The following is a 12,758-nucleotide window of genomic DNA, read 5'->3' as shown; positions in this document are numbered from 1 at the left end:
CATGTTTTTGTCAGTGTGTACAGTGTGTTCACTAGTGTGAGTGTCGCTAGCACTTGAGGGACAGGTGCTGGGTAGTGCCAGACAGGGTCACACCTGGGGACAAGAGGAGACGTCCTCTGAGAAAATGTTGAGGCAGTGTCGAGTGTGGAGAAAGAAGAGTATAACATTTCAGTTGGCCAGTGGATTGTTGCCTCTGAAATCTTTCCTACTGAGTCTTTCAGATAGCTTAGTGGAAGAGCTTCCACCTTACACCGTGGGGTCGGCGGTTCGAGTATCCTAGTGCCTAAGTGAATAAAATGTTTATTTCCATGATAGGGTGATTGGCAGTATATAAGGCAAGCTTTCTCGAGTGAGATGTTTGATGAACTTTGTCCATTACCGTGAGGTTTGTGACACTGTGTTGTGAAGTCACTGTGAGGGGAGAGTGAGGCGTCTGAGAGGGGTAGACTGGGGGTGATCTACGGGGTGTTGGGGCATCCTGGTGTGAGGTTGTAGGCTAGGCCTCCCGCGCCTACTGAAACCCGTGTCGGCCAGCAGGTGTGAGTCATTACCAATGGTGTGCAAGCCAGGAGAGAATGCCTGCCACAGCTGGCCTCACATTCATTCAATACACCTACACATCCATCCACTATATCATCTACGAGTGCCACAGACGGATACATTTTGGTGTACGTTGGAGCCGGGATGGATGAGCAGAGTATAAGTCTCTGAAATGGATCCTAGCAGTATCATCTGAGCTTAGAAACTCAGTATTGTATAATCTGATGATTGGTGAGCTGAAGTGATCAGCCAGTCTTGAGGACTGTATAACAGTCGCTGGTTCGTGCCAGTGTCACCTCGTCTCCTAAATTAACACTATTCACATCCGGCACTCACTCTGGAATAAAGAAGTGTGCAGGAAAATCAGGTAGTCTCACGCCCAGGCCATTCTCGGAGACGCGTCTGCCCTGTTCACGTAACACGTGCGTTGATGTACATAGAGACCACGTACAGTCGAAGTAGAAGATCAGCATGACAGCCATGTGGCCGACGCTCGAAGTCCAGCCGTTGAGACCTTCTGGGAGCTGAGTGTAAATGAGGCTGTGTGAGTGTGTGAGGATGGTATTACTGTGAAGTACAAAGTCATGGGATTTATTGTCTGTTTTTTGCGCTGTCAGTTTTTTCACCTTATTGATCATTCGCAATAGTTTGAGTTTAAAGACAGAGCGACTGTGATCAAGTGAGTATCTGTGTGGTATGACGGTTGTTCCACCCTCAGAGTGTATGTTTCACAATCAACACATTTAGTGTATGTGTGTATGCTGTGTTTACCGCCAGCTTGCCGGGTCGTTATTGTCGCTAATTGTGCACGTCATTAATTATCCCTGATACCTGGAAGGAACTCGCACGTGTCTTTTACGATCGACTAGTGTTTGTGACACTTTTGTGAGAGGCATGTTTGTGACTGGTTGTCTAAAGAAAGTGTTAAGATAGGATTACCCACGAGGAACCCCGCGAGCAGTCAAGGAGGCGTCCTAGTCTCCCTGGCGGATACATTTGTCGATATTTCCTTTGACGACAACAATCGCAAAGTTACGAAACCTTCATGTGTATTATAGTACGTAAGTTTTGGAAATAAATGTTGATGTTGTTAAACAATGTTTACATAAAACCCTTTTTGAATACTGCCAAACTAAATAACGAAGTCGCCTCATCAGACCCGGTTCCTACTATATTATGCCCCTTCTCAAACAAATAATTGATAGGGAGAACCCCCATTGTGGGATCCTTTAGACTCCTACGACAACTGCATGAAGACTTCTACTCAAACTAGAAAAGCAGGTTGGCGTATGTGGAAGAGTCGTAAGGTGGATCAGAGTGTCTCTCAGGAAGGAAGCAAAGGGTTACAGTGAGGGCAGAGACATCAGAGTGAAGCGAGGTTACGAGTGGGGTACCACAAGGGTCGGTTCCAGGGCCTATACTGTTTCTAATATATGTCAGTGACCTGGCAGTGGAAATTGACTCCTTCATATCAATTTTCCAGATGATGCAAAACTAATGAGAAGAATCAGGTCAATGATAGACTGTGATGAATTGCAAGCTGATTTGGACACACCCCAGATGTGGTCTGAAAAATAGTTGCTAGAATTTAACCCAGCCAAATGCAAAGTTATGAGTATTGGAAAAAGAGTGCGCAGACCAGTACAGTAGTATAGGATGAAGGGAAGGCAAATTCCTCAATCATAAAAGGAGAAAGAACTGGGAGTTGTCATAACCCAATTTTGATGCCAGAAGCCCACGTTAGCAGAATAACAGCAGCAGCATATGGCATACTGGCCAACATCCGCGTATCCTTCAGAAACTCGGACAAAGGGGGTTTTCCGGGACCTATATACAGCAAAGGTAAGGCTTGAATATGCATTCCCAGCATGGAACCCTTAACTGAAAATGGACAAGGAGAACCTAGAAAATGTCCAATGATATGCAACTAGACTCGTTCTGGAGCCAAGGAGATTGAGCTATAGAATAAAAACAGAGAACTGGACCTTACAAGGCTCGAGGAAAGGAGAGAGAGATGGGGACATGACAGCAACATACAAGATTCTAAAGGAAATTGACAAGGCCGATTTTATCACTAGCCCTGACCCCTTACAGGAACATTCCATTAGAATTGAGCCTTAATGCAAAACATCAGCAGCATTAAAAGATTCAGTGCAACTTGCCCGAAACGCTGTGCGTACTAGTGGCTTTAGGCATTGTATGTTCTAGCTCTATCTATAAATCCAACATTATGTGTGTAACTCATCTTCTATGTATGTACTTTTACCTGAATAAACATTTTGATTTTGATTTTTGATCTGAACTAACTTTTAGACGAGTTCTACAACAGCATTATTTCTGACCATTACAATAACACTCCGTCATTAGTACTGACCTTCCCTAAGAACACAACACCAGCATTACAACTCAACATTACAGGAGCACCAACAACAGTAGGGAACACACACACACGAAGAGGTTACCTTGAGGTTACCTTGAGGTGTATCTTGAGGTGTAGCTTGAGGTGTACATTGAGGTTACCTTGAAGTTACCTTGATGTTACCTTGAGGTTACCTTGAGGTGTACCTTGAAGTTATCTTGAGGTGTACCTTGAAGTTACCTTGAGGTTGCCTTGAGGTGTACCTTGAAGTTACCTTGAGGTTGCCTTGAAGTGTACCTTGAAGTTACCTTGAGGTTACCTTGAGGTGTACCTTGAAGTTACCTTGAGGTTACCTTGAAGTGTACCTTGAAGTTACCTTGAGGTTACCTTGAGGTGTACCTTGAAGTTACCTTGAGGTTGCCTTGAGGTGTACCTTGAAGTTACCTTGAGGTTGCCTTGAGGTGTACCTTGAAGTTACCGTGAGGTTACCTTGAGATTGCCTTGAAGTTACCTTGAGGTTGCCTTGAGGTGTACCTTGAAGTTACCTTGAGGTTACCTTGAAGTTACCTTGAAGTGTACCTTGAAGTTACCTTGAGGTTGCCTTGAAGTGTACCCTGAAGTTACCTTGAGGTGTACCGTGAAGTTACCTTGAGGTTACCTTGAAGTGTACCTTGAAGTTACCTTGAGGTGTACCTTGAAGTTACCTTGAGGTTACCTTGAGGTTGCCTTGAAGTTACCTTAAAGTTACCTTGAAGTTACCTTGATGTTGCCTTGAAGTTACCTTGAGGTTACCTTAAAGTTACCTTGAGGTTACCTTGAGGTATACCTTGAGGTGTACCTTGCGGTTACCTTGAGGTGTACCTTGTTACCTTGCGGTTACCTTGAGGTTACCTTGAAGTTACCTTGAGGTTACCTTGAGGTTACCTTGAGATGTACCGTGAGGTTACCTTGAGGTGTTTTCGGGGCTTAGCGTCCCCGCGGCCCGGTCGTCGACCAGGCCTCCTACACAAGCCTCCTCCAGAGACAAACAGTACTGTTAGAGCAGCAGCTACGTGCACACCCCGCTCCTGTGCCAGGTAAGTTACGGGGTCACCATAGCCCGTGCTACTTGGAACTTGCTCCGAGTAGCGAATCTTAAACAACAACAACAACAGACGTAGAAGCAAACTCCATTCATAATTTCAAAAGTACATTTAACAAGCTACGTGCACTCACCTGGCATCTTGACGTCGGCGTCGTAGTCCGGGGTCTCCGGACATCGCAGCTCTGGTAGACAGTCCTCAGACGCCGGGTCGTGGGAGAGGTAGCGAGCCTTGCCTTCCACCACACCTGTAGGGAAACACACACACCTGGTAGTGACACACCTCTTCTGCTAACACACCTGTTGGTGGCAGCTTTGCCCTATACTACGTCTGTTAGTGGCAGCATTGCCCTCCACAACACCTGCTTGTGACAGCCTTGCCCTCCACCACACCTGCTTGTGGCAGCCTTGCCCTCTACCACACCTGGTAGTGACAGCCTTGCCCTCCACCATACCTGGTAGTGGCAGCCTTGCCCTCCACCACACCTGGTAGTGGCAGCCTTGCCCTCCGCCACACCTGCTTGTGGCAGCCTTGCCCTCTACCACACCTGGTAGTGACAGCCTTGCCCTCCACCATACCTGGTAGTGGCAGCCTTGCCCTCCACCATACCTGGTAGTGGCAGCCTTGCCCTCCACCACACCTGGTAGTGGCAGCCTTGCCCTCCGCCACACCTGCTTGTGGCAGCCTTGCCCTCTACCACACCTGGTAGTGACAGCCTTGCCCTCCACCATACCTGGTAGTGGCAGCCTTGCCCTCCACCACACCTGGTAGTGGCAGCCTTGCCCTCCGCCACACCTGATTGTGGCAGCCTTGCCCTCCACCACGAAAGGGAAGTAGGAGATAAAACAGAGCAAAGTGAATATTTAGATTAAGAAGAACCACAAAAGTAGCTTGTAATGTTAGAACTGTTGGCAAAGAGGACGGGCTATCGGCACATGCAAGGCAGCTCCTGATTTTACTCGACTAAACCCATATATTTGTCTAAGCCACTCCTGAAACAACACAACGATCCTATGTCTATTATGTCAAAAGGTATTTGACGACATGACTCTAAAAAAAACTATTTACAAATCAATATTTACCCTTTCAATCTAAATCTAATTTGCATTGTTTTTACGTATGTATTTTGCAGCCTAGTAATATTCTTTAAATTATACACTTTCATATATATCTGCATACTTTATTTGTGTCTCCAAGACACAGTGAGTTCACCAGAGCTGGGGCCAGATTCACGAAAGTAATTAGGCAAACACTTACGAACCTGTACATCTTTTATCAATCTTTGGCGGCTTTGTTTTCAATTATTAAATAGTTAATGAGCTCCGAAGCGCCAGGAGGCTGTTTATAACAATAACAACAGTTGAAAGGGAAGTTTTCATGCTTGTAAACTGTTTATATTAGTATATTTTGGTAGCAGTCTTTCTTGTAAACATATGTTGTTGAATATGACCGAAAAGGTAAGATTAATAATTCTAACACGAATCTTCTCAATATTTCTTATGTTTTTCTTCAGTGAAGAAAAACAAGAAATATTGAGAAGATTCGTGTTAGAATTATTAATCTTACCTTTTCGGTCATATTCAACAACATATGTAAACTGCTTAATAAATGTAACCAAAGCCGTCAAAGATTGAGGAAAGATGTACACGTTCGTAAGTGCTTGTGTAAGTGCTTTCGTGACTCTGGCCCCTGGTGTGTTGGTAGCACTGATGCTGACTTAGAACGTATGCTTAGCTTGTCCTAGCGATACATCCAGAACTGTTTCTGGCTATTGCATCTTCCTCTCAATTTTTTAGCCATTTCCTCGTCAATAAATTCCCGGCTGCAAATCTTCAAGGCTCTGAGAAACATTCCAGAAAATACTGCACGCTTATCTTTAATGTGATAATGATAATAGAAGTGCACATACGAATAAACATTAGTTTACTTCATGTACACATTAAAGTTAAAACATCTATTGACTATGGATTATAATGTAAAGAACAGGAAGAACACCATTCTCATTCTGAAGTTCACTGAAGTTAATGTGATTTCTCTGTGTATTGAAAAATAGAATTCAATCGTCAGAGGTAGAATTACAGGTTGACCGAGCCCGAGTACATGTGGGGGAATTGTGGGAAACCCCGGATAGGCTTCAGTGGAAGCCTCGGGATCCTTGTTAGTGCAGTAGTACTCCAGGTTGTAATTATTTTACCATGTCGTGGTGCAGTCGATAAGAGCGCGTCTGGGAACACCCAGCGCACAGGTTCGAACCCTCATCAGGGCTCCTGTGGATTTGTTCGTTGATATAGTACCCCGTTAATGTGATTTCTCTGTGTAATGAGGTCAATAGTATTCTGGGTTCAAGTTCAAGTATGTTTATTGAGACAAGAAAAAAATACATCTCAAAGGGATAGACTAGCTTAAGCTATGTCTATCACTATCTACTTCTGGGTGACATTTCTAAATTAAGATTGTTGAATGTTGGTGTGTCTTCTTATGTTTTAAAACTTCAAGGAGGCAATTGTGTCAGGTGTGACAACTTTAAGAGGAGCAACATTCTCATTACCTTTCTTGGTGACGGGTGTGTATGTTCCTTGAATAGTGGGGTACAGATAAAGAGGAATATCAGACAGGTAGATTACACTTAAAAAGGTTATGTTAAGTTTGATGAGACTGTAGGCATTTTTATTCAGCCATTTATCACAAAAGGAGTGCGTTGGTACGTTGGCACCAGTCAATAGGGTCGAAAATTTAAACTCTCACGAACACTGTGTGTACACTGACGGCTCTGTCCAATGTTCTACTGGACGGACTGCAGCAGCATGCAGGTTTTATAGAAATAATATTTGCACACAGACTGTCAGTGTCAGGTTAAACAACTGGCTGACCTCCACACAAGCAGAACTAGCGGCACTACAACTAGCTACCAGTATATTAAAAAACATAGGAGGAAAAATATTTTGCAGACTCAAAGTCTGCTCTTCAAGCAATCGAAAGCTTCTGGAAGATCGACAGCAAGAACATCATACTAATAATTATAAATTACCTAATTGCTGCACAGCGTAAAAGGTTTCGAATCTCCTTTGTATGGATACCATCACACAAATATAACTCATCATAATGACACAAACATTGCAGCCAAATTAACGTGTAACAAAGATGAAGTTGAATTAGACCTAGGTATTACCATCTCTGTTGTCAAAACTATAATGTACCAAACATTCAGGTCTGATAGAGAAATTACTGACTCCCAACGACCTGAAAAGCACCAGTATAAAAAGCTATGATTTGTACAGATCTGAAACTTATGTTTATGGGCAGCACAAAACGTGGACCAGACTGTGCGACACAGTGGTTGCCAGGATCAGGTTAGGTTACCACTACCTGTGGCTGGTGGCTACAGGTGACGGATCTCCCAACCCTGAACACTCCAGGTGCAAACTCTGTGAGCAGGAACTGCGGCATCACCCAATGCCCAGTTATTAGACCATTCAGACCCCATTGTCATGAGGTACCTGGAGCTTTGCAATTTCTTTATTCACTCTCGAGTTCTTGACGATATCCTCATATTGCACCCAAAATTTGCCAGTGCAGGCAACTGAACATATGGCCCTGTATGACTAACCATCCTGCGAGATGGAGACCTTTAGTATCACTGCTGCCTTATTCACTCTTGTATTCATGAAATCCTCATAATGCACCCAGAGTCTGCCAGTGCAGACTACTAATCACATGCCTCTGTATGACTAACCATCCTGTGTGATGGGGATTTTAGCATCACGTAGCATCCCTTTATGATGTGATTTAGCATCACTTTTTGACACTGTACTCCCCTTCATATAGTCTAGGGTTCCCTTCATATAGTTTAGGGTAGCTGCACAAATGTAGATGTACTTAAATGTGTTAATTAAAAAAATCTTAGTTTTTGTCCAAATCTATACAAACTGAATACAATTAAAACTTTAATAAATAGCGCCATTAATCTTTGTTCGGATTACAAAGTATTTGAAACTGAAGTTCAATTTTTGCTTGAACTTTTCCTTTCAAATTTGTTTCCTAGCAAGATATTTTATAGCATTCTGATGAGATTCTTAACTACCAAATTTAAACATACTACTGTATCGCGGTTCCTACAGTCCTTAAAGACTCATAATATGTACAATTTCAATATTTAATTACGATAAGTTATTACATTAGGAAGGAACTTGAGAATATTCTTCGACATATCCACAAATTAGTTTTCACTCCGTGTTTACTATTAATAACACCAATGGAAGCTATTTATAACGTTGAGATCCACTACCCTTTGAACTCAGATCTGCTGTTGTTTGTCTGTTTAAATGTTCAAACTGTTCGATATGTGGGAAATACCTCACGAAACGTTTATGCTCTGCCTCTTAGGCATTTTTTTTTAATGAGCAAAATTAGGTATAAACAGCAATGTGCTGCTACCCTATTCTATATGAGATATTACACAGTATAGATCAAGAATTAGCTATAGGTTCAACTATTATTCCCATCTGTCATGATGGTTAGTCATACATAGAATTAGTGGGAGATAATACCTGCCTTAATACAATAACAAACCAGTTCTGACTAATCAGCAGGCTATAAGTTCATCCAATATTCCCATCTCACAGGATGGTTAGTCATATATGGAATCAGGGGAAAAAATACCAGCCTCAATACAAAACTAATCAACTCTGACTAAAAATCAGGTGAGAACATAAAATGTAAGACTGATCTACTAGCCTCCACTAGCAAAATTTGGGTACAGCACAAGAATATCTTCCAATATTCCTGAGTGTACGAAGTAATTACAGAGATCAAAGTACCTCATATCATTAGTTCTGAAGTCACTTGTAACAGGGCAATCACAGATATAGTGCTGGAGTGGCGAACATTCCACTTGTAAACTATGTGAACAAGAGCTGGGACATACTCTCTTGGGCAATGGTGCTTCCTGTTATTAGCGATCACAGCGAGGATAAACACCCTCTTGCTTACAACGATTTCGCTGTTCTGTCTTGTAGTTCGTCTCGCCTTGAACTCAATATTTTAGTGAATATCTCGATTTTTTAAATTAAGGCTAAGATTTTTAAAATTGAGGCCAGAGTTGAACAACTCGGAAGGGCGCGTTCAATCCCTTGAGCGTAGTCGTCCTTAAATCAACAATAGCTCATGAGTCGTCGACTGGGTTGTTGATGTACCAATTATCATCTTCTCTAAAGTATGTGTTGAGCTATTTTATTGGTCTTGTTTTGAGAATATATCTTTGTCTTTTATTTGTGTATAGTGTTCTTTTAGCTTTTGAATATTTATTGTTATTGAATATATAATTTATATATATATTTAATTGTTTTTCGCTAAATTTGCAATGTCAATATTAATTGTTAGCACTGATGGAGTTTGGTACTCCGAAACGTCTGGTATTTTGAATAAATTAAAGATGTATATCTTATTCCTTATCATACTGTTTAAAATAAGATTAAAATTCCCAAGAGGTATACAACGATCAAGTGAGGGATCAAGATGAAGTAAAATTATATCTTGGACAGTAATAAAATTGCGCCATTTAAAGATAAATCTAAACTCACGCTGTATGAAATGGCAAACCATTTTATTACCAAGGAAACACTACTTGAAATCCTTGCACTGTATCCATATTTCGTTTCCAGTAGATAAACGATATATGATATTAAGAAGCAAGTAAGTGTATTGTGAAGACTAATAATACAGCCTATCCTCCAGTTTTAGTAATACTTATAGTAACGATGAGTACCATAGTATATATACACCGACGTACAACAAAATCAGAAAATAGAAATCAGCACTATTGAGTTGAACAAACCGGAAAATTATTTTTTACTTTTGTTGTTTTGACAAACTAAACTAACTTAACCTTCCTAGGCCTAATGCACGATATCTGAGGCCTAATATAGTGCATATGTGTGCTATACTAGGCCTAGGAATATTTAAAAAAATTAGCTTGATTTATTTTAAAAGAATTCCTTACTAGTCAGTATACTACTATCTAAAAGCTAAGTACGTACGAATTTGTGACTATTGACGACCGTCACAATAGCTACTATCTAAACAGGAGGATAGGTTGATATTATTTATTTATTTATTTATATATATATATATACAAGAAGGTACATTGGGATTGTGAAGATACATAATATGGTAATTACAATCTTGTAAAGCCACTAGTACCCGCAGCATTTCGGGCAGAGAACAGACTATAACAATTATAACAAACAGCAGGTCCCCTATGACCATGTAATATCTCCATAGCTCAAACAATTATGTATTAGCGATAAGACCGACCATTAATGTATAATGATTAACTGCAAATATATAGCTATTGAAATTGAACATTATATGTAACTAGCTGACATTATAATTATTAGGTGTGAAGGATAGATGAAATTGTTAATGTAATAATCTTCGTTGAGGTCTTATAAAGATTTTTTGTGGCCTCTGTAATCTTTTTTTGCGATAACGCTCACAGGAATAGTATAGGGTGCGCAATAATCTAGCCGCCTCCGGCAGCAACAATCAAAAATCAAAAAGCTCTCCATAATTGACGCAGTTTCTGCGTGGAAGTCATTGAGTTGGGGCATCTCTTCTGTTCTCGCCACAAAACATAAAACTCTCGTGTCAAAACAATTGCCCCTCATCAGTTACCCAGAACCAGTTCTCCATTAATGCCTTTCTTCCAAAGCCTGTTCTCAGCTCACCCATCGGAAACCAGTTCTCCCCTCACATCACGTTCCACTCCCAAAACCAGTTGCTACACACGCCCATCTCCCAAAACCAGTTCCTCCCTACATTCATATTTCCTATATCAAGATTCACTCACCACGCCCATCTCACAAAACTAGTTTCCCACACGCCCACCTTCCAAATGCCAGTTCCCCCAACACGTCCATCTTCCAAAAACCAGATCATCCCACGCCCATGTTCCAAAGCCAGTTCCCCCACGCTCATCTCCCAAATCCATTTCCTTCCGCCACGCCCATCTCATAAACATATTTCCTTCCCTCACGCCCATCTACCAAACCAATGTCATTCCCTCGCGCCTATCTCCCTCACCCATTTCCTTCCCTCACGCCCATTTCCCAAAATCAGGTCTCCTTTCACTATCATCTTCCAAAACTAGTGCCTTCCCCCACCCCATTCTCCCAAATTCAGTACCCCCCACCCCATCTCCCTGAAGAGTTCCCCAAGTTCATCAATCAAAAGCAGTTTCCCCACGCCCATCTCTCAAAACATGTCTCTTATGCCCTTCAGTTCCCAAAGCGGCCATCTCCTAACACCCAAAATTCATACCAGACTGTTCCTAGAATTGAGAGATTTTAATTACAAGGAAAACTGAAGGAATTTAGTCTTACGTTACTGGAAGAAATAAGGAACTGAGAGAATATGATCACCTTATACAAAATAAGCAGAGGAATAGACAGGGGAAGACAAGAAAAAGACTACTAATAATATGTACCATACCAGAGGGCACAAATACCAAATTGAGCCAGATATAAATATTTCTGTCACAATATCGAACGAAAGAATTACGATATGAAGTGAAGTAGTGGATGGAAAAAACTAAATATACTGCTTCCAATATAGATATGACACAGGCCACCATTCTCTGGAAGCTATACACCAGTTGATTAATAGCTGAGAGGCAGGACCTAAGAACTGTAGCTCATTCCCCGGCCAGTACAATAAGGTAAGCTCTCACATCTCCTACACCCATACCTCAACATTCGCCTTAAACGGTAGATCTTTTTTGGGTTTATTGCTTACATTCTTCTAGGAGCAAATCTGAATTATTAATGTATACGCCATTTAGAGGCTGTACGGCCATTTAATTGGTTTTTGGATTAGTCTCATTTATTTAATTTGTCAATGTGCAACGATTTATCGAGATAATTATGATGAGCAGGCGGGCCTACCTGTAAGTTGTGTGATGGCCAGGAGCGTCCATAGTGTGACGAGGACGCGAGAAGAGGTCAAGGGTATGATGCATACCAGGGTCAGGGGCGCCCCAACCCGGTGCAGGTGACTGCTACCAACTGACCCATACATCCTAAGACTTGTTTTCTAGGGAGGTCAAATATATGATTATTTGGCGAATATCTTAGCACTTGTCCAGCACTTAGCACTTACAAAGCGAGGAAGCCTTCAGTAGCACTTGTCCTCGTGTGCTGTGTTTCCACATCACTGGGACCAGTACAGGTATAATAGTTGAGTAAAACTCCATAATGTGGGACCTTTCACCCAGTCGCATTGCATGTCTTCACCGATAATCTAAAATTAATCATTTTTGCATCAAAGTTTCAGGTTATGTAAAAGAGGGTTTTAGATCATCACCAATGTCTCACATCTTGCCGCCCTTTACTCACCTAGCAACGAGACAACATTCACCTGAACACTTCAAGTTTTCTCAATTACCTGCCACTAAAGCAACTGGACGGCAAGCCCGGGGAGCCTCTAGCATACACATCACACGTCCTCACGCGACGCTAGTTGGACCAGCACTGAGGCTGTAGCCTACAGTGCTGCCACCCTGGCGCCTCCACCTTCCCCTATCCCGGTACCTAACCAACCTTCCATTCCAAACACTACCCAACCCAATCCCAACATTACCACATTACTCCCTAACCTATCACCAGCCTCACCCTGGCACTCTCCTATAATCCACTCACTCTGCCAGCTGGTAAAAACGATGCCAAGACCAGCCCAGCTCACACTCACGTGAGGCTTTACAAGATTGTAAATACTATGTTATG

General features: G+C 42.0%; 1 protein-coding gene across 2 annotated transcripts in view; it reads right to left on the bottom strand.

Annotated features, from left to right (window-relative positions):
- Positions 1-12,498, bottom strand: part of LOC138353104 (uncharacterized) — a 49,355-nt gene extending 36,857 nt beyond the window's left edge. The window contains exons 1-2 of one of the 2 annotated variants that reach the window (XM_069305828.1): positions 12,421-12,498; positions 4,115-4,228 (exon numbers count right to left, since the gene is read on the bottom strand). In XM_069305828.1, the coding sequence (XP_069161929.1) occupies positions 4,115-4,228; positions 12,421-12,472 (166 nt within the window). In that variant the 5' untranslated portion in view covers positions 12,473-12,498. The other variant, XM_069305827.1, reaches the window with a different exon arrangement.
- Between the last annotated feature and the right edge of the window lie 260 nt (positions 12,499-12,758).

This window comes from Procambarus clarkii, chromosome 56 (assembly GCF_040958095.1).
Source record: "Procambarus clarkii isolate CNS0578487 chromosome 56, FALCON_Pclarkii_2.0, whole genome shotgun sequence".
In the NCBI taxonomy this organism is placed as follows: domain Eukaryota; kingdom Metazoa; phylum Arthropoda; class Malacostraca; order Decapoda; family Cambaridae; genus Procambarus; species Procambarus clarkii.
The sequence above is the reverse complement of the archived record's forward strand: the minus strand, read 5'-3'. Positions and strand labels throughout refer to the sequence as shown.